Here is a 9,583-nt window from a genome sequence, read left to right as displayed (position 1 = left end):
TCCACATCCTTGCCTCCTCTCTTACCAAGCGGACATTCTGCATTCCTTGCCACTTGCGCGATGTCATTGTTCCAAGATATGTAATACACGGAAAACATGGGAGGGAGGGAAAACAAAAGCCTCTGTTAAAGAGCAAGCATCAGTAAGTGATCATAAAAGCATGAACAATCATACTACACATTGTTCTTATGACATATATACAGTATGAACACTCAATATACATATATACTGTATAAACAATCATACTACGCATTGTTCTTATGACATATATACAGTATGAACACTCATAATATACATATATACTGTATAAACAATCATACTACGCATGGTTCTAATGACATATATACAGCATGAACACTCATAATATACATATATACTGTATAAACAATCATACTACGCATTGTTCTTATGACATATACAGTATGAACACTCAATATACATATATACTGTATAAACAATCATACTACGCATGGTTCTAATGACATATATACAGCATGAACACTCATAATATACATATATACTGTATAAACAATCATACTACGCATTGTTCTTATGACATATATACAGTATGAACACTCAATATACATATATACTGTATAAACAATCATACTACGCATTGTTCTAATGACATATATACAGTATGAACACTCATAATATACATGGCTCCTATGAGATATATAGTGTATGAACAATCTTACTACACATGGTTCCTATAATATATATGGTGTATGAACAATCCTATTCTGCATGGCGCCTATGACATATATATACTGTATAAACAATCATACTATGCACAGCTCCTATGAGATATATACTGTATAGTGGGTAGAAGGAAACTGCTCTTTTGCACTAGAACAACTGAATCCACCAGGAGAGAAAGAAATCAGTCTACACAACCCCCCCCCCCAACAATGCTGTGAATAGACATGAGTCCCTCCAGTATAGCATTAGCCAGATTGTCGTGGAAAACCTTTATTTATTTATTTTTAAATGAACTGGTGCCAGAAAATTAAACAGATTTGTAAATGACTTCTATTAAAACAAATCTTAATCCTTCCAGTACTTATTAGCTGCTGAATACTACAGAGGAAATGGTTTTCTTTTCGGAACACAGAGCTGTCTGCTGACATCATCAGCACAGTGCTCTCTGCTGACATCTCTGTCCATTTTAAGAACTGTACAGAGTAGGAGAAAATCCCCATAGCAAACATATGCTGCTCTGGACAGTTCCTAAAATGGACAGAGATGTCAGCAGAGAGCACTGTGGTCATGATGCCAGCAGAGAGCTCTGTGTTCCAAAAAGAAAACCATTTCCTCTGTAGTATACAGACCCTAAAAAGTACTGGAAGGATTAATAATTTTTAATAGAAGTAATTTACAAATCTTTTTAACTTTCTGGCACCAGTTGATTAAAAAAATAAATAAATAATAATAATTTCCACGGGAGTACCCTTTCAATACAGTGTGGTGCTCAGCTGTGTCAGTGAGAACAGAGTTCATAAAAGCAACATCCAAATAGAAATGTAGGAAGTACAACAGCACTAGCCAATCTAGCAGCAAGGGAGTTGTAGCTTCTTAATATCTGGAGGTCCACAGTTTAGAGATCACTGGTATACCCCAGTTATCTAATTTATTGATACATGTCCAGGAGGAATCCATGCTGTGTGGATTGTGCTTGGACTTCTGCTCTCCTCTGAATAACTTTTGAAGCAAACGACAAAGGAGAACTTTCTGCAACCTGCACACCGGGTGATTTATTATTTTCTATATTGAAGAAAAAACTTAAAACAAAAAAACTTAACGGCTCTTTGGAAACTGAAACATTCTTAAATGTAATTTCTTTTGACTGCTAGTTATACTGCACAGTTCTTCCATATCATGTCATGCCACAGACTAAATGCAGAGCTCCGACCCTACTGCTGATTAATATTATGACTCATAAGATAAGGCAGCAGGAAGCCATTCTCAGTCACAGTATTTTCTAACAGAACGGGCTGCCTGCTGCCTTGTCTAAAGAATCATAAATATAATGAGCAGTACTACAAGCTCCCATTTCACATGATTGGTCTCGTCCAATGCCAACATGAGAGGAGGAGAAGGGATGGGAGCTCTCTACATTCAGAGGGTGTGACGTGACTTTAAAGCTTACATGAATGATCTCTGCACTATAGCTAATAACATTATATTAGTAAGTTGCTTTATTATAATATTTGACCCCATACACAGGTTTTTTCTTTTGCTGGGCATCCCCTTTAAAGAAACTCCAGGCAGAGCCTATAGAACAACACTAGAAAGAATGGCTCTGCATAAAATGTTTAATATGAAAGATAAAAAACATAAAGATACAAAAAAATAAAAATAAAAAAGTGCAAAAATTAAATCAGCTCCCAAACTGCAAACAATATAGGGATGTCACCATCTGCATAATTCTTTATGATACATAATACATAAAGTGATACATAATAAGACGGATACCGTAGCCTACCTTGGTGCATCTAATGCGGTCCTTTGTGTTGTAAAGTGACCCCTATTTCAGCAATTGATCACTGAAACCCACAATTTCCCATCCAATAATTGAAAATTAAAACAACTTTTACTGGGCGCCTCAACAAAAAAACTCAACTTTTAGGTCTCATCGGTGTAGTGATTTAATGATGGCGTGCAGCTGCTGTCGTGTGCTTAGGTAACTTAGGTGCTGTGGCTGCAGTCCACAGTACCCAACAACTACACACTGGACCTGATGATGATTAATAAAACATAACACATCGCAATTGGGGTTTAACATTGACGTTTCTTCTAATGAATAAATCACGATTTATAAGAAAAACACTGGGAGAAAAACGCCAAAAGGAAAAAAAACAAACACCAAAACTAAGACCCACTATTTTTGAGAGAAAACAAACAAACAAACAAACAAACAACCAATAAGGTCATAAATAATTTGTGTAGAAGCATAGCCAAACTCTTGAGGGTATGTTCACACAATCGTAACATGCACTATGAATGTCTGCCCTGAGAGATAATCCGTAGTGAACATGAGTGTTCACACATCGCTGTTGAGGTGTTGCACTTAAAATTAAAGGGGTACTCCTGTGGAAAAACATTTTTTAAATCAACTGGTGCAAGAAAGTTAAACAGATTTGTAAATTACTTCTATTAAAAAAAAAAATCTAAATTCTTCCAATACATTTTATAGGCTGTATACTGCAGAGGAAATGCTTTTCTTTTTGGATTTCCCTGATGTCACGACCACAGTGCTCTCTGCTGACCTCTGCTGTCCATTTTAGGTCCATTTTTTCCCCCCCTTCTCTGGACAGTTCCAAAAATGGACAGCAGAGGTCAGCAGGGAGCACTGTGGTCGTGACAGAGAAATCCAAAAAGAAAAGCATTTCTTCTGTAGTATAAATCCCCTAAAAAGTACTGGAAGGATTAAGATTTTTTAATAGAAGTCATTTACAAATCTGTTTAACTTTCTGGCACCAGTTGATTTAAAAAAAAAATAAAGTTTTCCACGGGAGTACCCCTTTAAAACTAACATTTTCCGTTGCTAGGACCGTTCGGAAATGTGCCTCCTCCATAGATGGCAATGCATTTAAGAACAGTTAAACTTGTCAATTTATTCTGCAGAGGCTGGAATGTGCACAGAGCAACAAAATCCCATTAAAAAAAAAAAAAAACACAAAGGGTCTCTGCTGCAACAGAATTTCCAATTAGAATCTTTCAGCCAGATTCTGCTTGGAAATTTTGCAGTGTGAACATGGCCTAAAGCAGAATCTACTTGGAAATGCATTGCAGTCTGTGTCTGAGTGGTCCTAGTGCCGACGGATTCAGTCACCACCCGCAGCAGACTAAATCACTGCCTAGGATATTTCCAGGTGGAGATTCGGTAATGGAAATGTACTCTGTTACATAACACAAACTCTGTGCTATTTTCTTCTCACATGTTATCTACATGACACACAAATGTGCTATTATATTAGGCAACGTGCGTTAAAGTTGCACTATTGTTAACAGCGATTTTAAGAAAATAGTAAAACTGCACCATGTGTGAACACAGCTTAATATTGGATTTGTTAAAACGTTATTAGTATCAAGTAGATAACGGGAAAAAAAAAAAAAAAAAAAAAAAAAAAAAACACGGAGTTGATGTTATTCTAAAGTTGATCGGGAATAACTAGCTCAATGGTTATGTCATTTCCAGTGGTCTTCAATCAGTGGCTCTATTGCAAAATTACAGCGATACCTCGCTCATTAAAACGCCAAGTGTGAACACTGCAACTCTGTGCAAATCAGCCAGTAATAAGAGACGCATTGACAACGAAATTTAGTCGTGCAAACTCTCAGGCAAATACATAGGTCAACCCCCGCGTCTTCCGTGACGTCATCACAGAGCGACACTTTATACACGAGGCCCCCTGAAACCGCCCTATCTCGTATTAACGCAGCTGGTATAGAGGAGAATGTGGCTCAGGACAGAGACAAGCGGCGCTAACTCGTATATAAATACATAAATGGTTAGCTGCTTAGGTAATGGGTAAAGCATGAGAGAAGAGAGAGTGTATATATAGCTCTCGGTATACAGTGATACAGACCAGTCAGGCAGCTCCGGGCAGCCCCCCGGGGTCCTTTCGTGCCGGCTTGTCCTTGTGCGTCTTCTCATGTTGTGAGTTCAGGTGCGGTGCAGCGTGTAGGTGTCACGTGATCACCTGCCATACAGAATGAGTCCTAACAAAGTTCGGTATCTCCTATTCTTTCAATACTTTGGAACAAAATATAGGTAAGTGTCTCCAGCTGTGTACGGGGATGGCCCTCTGCACTACACATCACAGGCTGGTGGGCATGGTGTAAGTGGAGGTCCCCTACTAAAGCCTTACTGGCCACTTTATAAGGTACACCTGTTCAGTTGCTTGTTACCTCAAATAGCTAATCAGCCAATCACATGGCAGCAACTCAATGCATTTAGGCAAGAAGAGATGGTCAAGACAAATTGCTTAAGTTTTTTTTATGTACAACCATCTCTAGGGCTTACAGAGAATGAATTGCCTTAAAGAGGTCAGAGGAGATTGGGCAGACTGGTTTGAGAAAGGTAACAGGGACTCATATAACCACTGGTTACATATACCATGTCTGAATGCACGCGTCCAACCTTGAAGCAGATGGGCTACAGTAGCAGAAGACCACACCTGGTGCTGCTACGGTCATCTAAGAACAGTAATTCACACAGGCACCAAAATTGGAAGAGTAGAATAACATTGTCAGGTCTGATGAGTCTCGATTCCAGCTGGTCATGCACCCTATCCTGGGACAGCTCACCTACCCCGAACGCGTTTTCGCTTGCCGCTTCGTCAGGGGGCGTGGCCCCCTGACGAAGCGGCAAGCGAAAACGCGTTCGGGGTAGGTGAGCTGTCCCAGGATAGGGTGCATGACCAGAATTTGTTTGCTTTTTCCATTCCTTGTTTGCCCTGCCCTTCCTTTCTTTGTATTCGATTCTCGTTTCTCATAGTCTCATTTCCTATACATGTTATGTATTTGTATATTGACATATTCCATGTGGTACGCCACCATTTTGAATGAGACCTTTTGTATTTTTGTACATTCTGTTTAGTCGTACGGGACATTCTCATCATTCTTTTTGCAGTGTGTGTTGTACGACCACCGATCCATTATTGTTATGTAATTTTTTAACATAAGTTTTTATTGTTCTTTCAATAAAGTATATGAATTTTTTCCATATTTGGCCTCATTGTTTTTGGTGAGAGTATGTTATAGTGGCCTATGGTACTATTACTTAGTTAGTTTGGCTAACAGAAATGCATTTCTAAACAGTCCTTGACTTTGCGGTTTAATTAGCGATATATTTTTATAGTTATGACATTTCCGCACGCAGCGATACCACGTGTTTATTTTTATTTACACAGTTTTTTTTTTTTTTTTAAATGGGGGAAAAAAGGGGGGGGGGGTGATTCTTACTTTTATTAGGGAAGGGGTTCAATGATCATTAACTTTATTTTTTTCACCCTTTTTTTTTGCAGTGTTATAGGGGTCATAACACTGCACACACTGATCTTCTTCTACACAGATCACTGCCATGCAGTAACATGGCAATGATCAGTGTTATCGGTGGTCGATTGCTCAAGCCTGGATTTCAGGGTTGGAGCAATCGCTGATCGGACGCGCCAGAGGCAGGTTACGGACCCTTCGCTCGCGTTCTAGTTGATCTGGACATCACAATTTTGCTACAATGGTCCTGATTAGCCCAACTGAACTGCTAGGAGTGTATTTTCGTTACTTTAGACGAGGCAATCAACTTTAAGCACTGCATCTAAAGGGTTAATAACGCGCGGCACAACCATCGGTGCTGCATGCTATTAGCCAAGGGTCCCGGCTTTCATTATCCACCCAGACAGACCTGATATGAATACGTGACCCCGCGTTATAGACCGGGAGCAGGGCGTACAGGTACACCCTGCGTACTTAAGAGGTTAAATGCCACACGCAACCTGGATGAAATCAGTTCAGTTTTTTTTTTTTTCTCCATAGCCTTTTTAAAAGGGTACTTCGCCCCTAGACATCTTATCCCCTATATAAAGAATAGAGGATAAGATGTCTGATCGCGGGAGTCCTGCCGCACAGAGAACGCGGGGGGCTCCCAGCGGCGGGACCCCTGAGATCAGACCTCTTATACCCTATGCTTTGGATATAGGATAAGATGTCTAGGGGCGGAGTACCCCTTTTTTAACATGTCAATTCTTCAACAGCTTAAGGGTACGTTCACATGAGCGGATTTCACTGCGGATCCGCTGGTGAAGGCCCGCTCTATGCTGTCTTTACATGCGCCTGCTTGTAGCAGCAATACGCCGCTACGAGCAGACACACTGCGATGTGCGAGTCGCAGTATACTCGCACATCGCTGGAGCTCTCTGCCTAGCTCAGAGCAGGGAGAGTGGCCGCGATGTGCGATCCTTTGGATAGGGGATAAGATGTCTAGGGGCAGAGTACCCCTTTAACCCCTTAACGACGCAGGACGTATATTTACGTCCTGCGCCGGCTCCCGCGATATGAAGCGGGATCGCGCCGCGATCCCGCATCATATCGCGTGGGTCCCGGCGCTAATCAACGGCCGGGACCCGCGGCTAATACCACACATCGCCGATCGCGGCGATGTGCGGTATTAACCCTTTAGAAGCGGCGGTCAAAGCTGACCGCCGCTTCTAAAGTGAAACTGAAAGTATCCCGGCTGCTCAGTCGGGCTGTTCGGGACCGCCGCGGTGAAATCGCGGCGTCCCGAACAGCTGATCGGACACCGGGAGGGCTCTTACCTGCCTCCTCGGTGTCCGATCGACGAATGACTGCTCCGTGCCTGAGATCCAGGCAGGAGCAGTTAAGCGCCGATAATGCTGATCACAGGCGTGTTAATGCACGCCTGTGATCAGAATGAGAGATCAGTGTGTGCAGTGTTATAGGTCCCTATGGGACCTATAACACTGTAAAAAAAAATTGTTAATAAAGGTCATTTAACCCCTTCCCTAATAAAAGTTTGAATCACCCCCCTTTTCCCATAAGAAAAATAAAACAGTGTAAAAAAAAAATAAAAATAAACATATGTGGTATCGCCGCGTGCGTAAATGTCCGAACTATAAAAATATATCATTAAATAAGCTGTACGGTCAATGGCGTACGCGCAAAAAAATTCCCAAGTCCAAAAAAGCGTATTTTGGTAACTTTTTATAACATTAAAAAATGAATAAAAAGTGATCAAAAAGTCATATCAAAACAAAAATCATACCAATAAAAACTTCAGATCACGGCGCAAAAAATGAGTCCTCATACCGCCCCGTACGTGGAAAAATAAAAAAGTTATAGGGGTCAGAAGATGACATTTTTAAACGTATAAATTTTCCTGCATGTAGTTATGATTTTTTCCAGAAGTGCGACAAAATCAAACCTATATAAGTAGGGTATCATTTTAACCGTATGGACCTACAGAATAATGATAAGGTGTAATTTTTACCGAAATATGCACTGCGTAGAAACGGAAGCCCCCAAAAGTTACAAAATGGCGTTTTTTTTTCGATTTTGTCGCACAATGATTTTTTTTTCCGTTTCGCCGTGCATTTTTGGGTAAAATTACTAATGTCACTGCAAAGTAGAATTGGCGACGCAAAAAATAAGCCATAATATGGATTTTTAGGTGGAAAATTGAAAGGGTTATGATTTTTTAAAGGTAAGGAGGAAAAAACGAAAGTGCAAAAACGGAAAAACCCTGAGTCCTTAAGGGGTTAAGGTAGGCATACACATGAAATTGCAGACTGATATCTCTCTTGATCCCTTCATACATATGAACGCTCACCTCGGCTGAGCGTTCACGTATTTGGAAAGGAGACAGGTAAGACTGCTCTGGCGGGAACTTATCTCCCTGTGAACACAAGGCTTGCGTGGTTGAAATCCAAAATGCCTTACCCTTCTCTCGCTTATCATCATCTGTTGAGGGATAGAGAAGCCCCCCCCATACACATTACGGTCACCTTGTTCTGCCAAAATCCTCAGGTTCGGCTGACACATGTCTATCTGTATTGAGGTTCTTTGGAGTGTTGTCTGCAGTCTTAGGCTGTGTCTGAGTCCTCTGTAGAAGAATCCATTCAGAAGACTGGACAAAAAAAAACAAAAACAAATGCAGTGTTTTTTTATTTTGTCAAATCCATTCAAATGACGCTACCATGTCAGAAACCACACAGGCCCCATTAAAGTCAAAGGGGTTCCCTCTTTAAAAGTTACACCTCCCCAAAAGACCACCTGTTTGAGAAGACCATCTGCTTACCAGATCTGATTAGCATTTTTTGAGAAGACCATCCCCTTACCTAAAAGACAAAATTAATGGATTCTGCTTACAGAGGCCTCCAACACAGAAAATCTTGTCTGGATAAGGAGATGGTCATTTTTTTTTTGGAGAGGTTGCCCTGTTAAAAAAATAAAAATAATAATAATAATAATAATAATAATAATTTTTTATAATAATTCAGTGGGGTCCATTGGTATCTATTGTGCAGCCACAACTTTTTTTTCTTTTCTTAGTTTTTCCGCTTCTAGATGGAGGAAACAAATGGAAGAAATAACAGAGCCCGTAACGGAAATCTCAGTTTTTTTGTCTTTTATCTGTATTTTTTTTCACTGTGGACCAGTGTGGCAATGTTTTTTGGAAACAAGTTAAAAATAAATAAATATATATTTTATTTTTTACATATTTTCCTCTGTCCAAATGTAGTTGTCCATGATTTGAGGTGTTGTTTCTCTGTTTCAGCGGAGTGGTCCGAGTGCCAGAAACTCAAGCAGTTTTAGGAGTGGAAAATTATTTGGAGGTGAGTAACAGAAGATTCTTCCTCACATTGGAATTAGGGCCCACGCACTTTATGGAAATTGGGCAAGGAATTTCCTCACTGAATTCTGTCGGTGGATCCGTGCTTAATTTTGTTGGAATCTGGCATGGAAATGAACCCCTGCACTTCAAAGTCACATTAACTTATAGGCTTTTCCGGGACAGAATTCCAGCATAACAAAAAAAAAATGTCATTCTTATGGTGGAATA

The 9,583-nt window shown here is 40.3% G+C and overlaps 1 protein-coding gene across 1 annotated transcript in view; it reads left to right on the top strand.

Moving 5' to 3' along the window:
* Positions 1-4,379: 4,379 nt before the first annotated feature.
* Positions 4,380-9,583, top strand: part of PUSL1 (pseudouridine synthase like 1) — a 64,947-nt gene continuing 59,743 nt past the window's right edge. The window contains exons 1-2 of the mRNA XM_056543359.1: positions 4,380-4,777; positions 9,299-9,356. Coding sequence (XP_056399334.1) covers positions 4,719-4,777; positions 9,299-9,356 — 117 coding nt within the window. The 5' untranslated portion in view covers positions 4,380-4,718. The remainder of the gene's footprint in view (positions 4,778-9,298; positions 9,357-9,583) is intronic.

This window comes from Hyla sarda, chromosome 10 (assembly GCF_029499605.1).
Source record: "Hyla sarda isolate aHylSar1 chromosome 10, aHylSar1.hap1, whole genome shotgun sequence".
Taxonomy (NCBI): Eukaryota; Metazoa; Chordata; class Amphibia; order Anura; family Hylidae; genus Hyla; species Hyla sarda.
The sequence above is the reverse complement of the archived record's forward strand: the minus strand, read 5'-3'. Positions and strand labels throughout refer to the sequence as shown.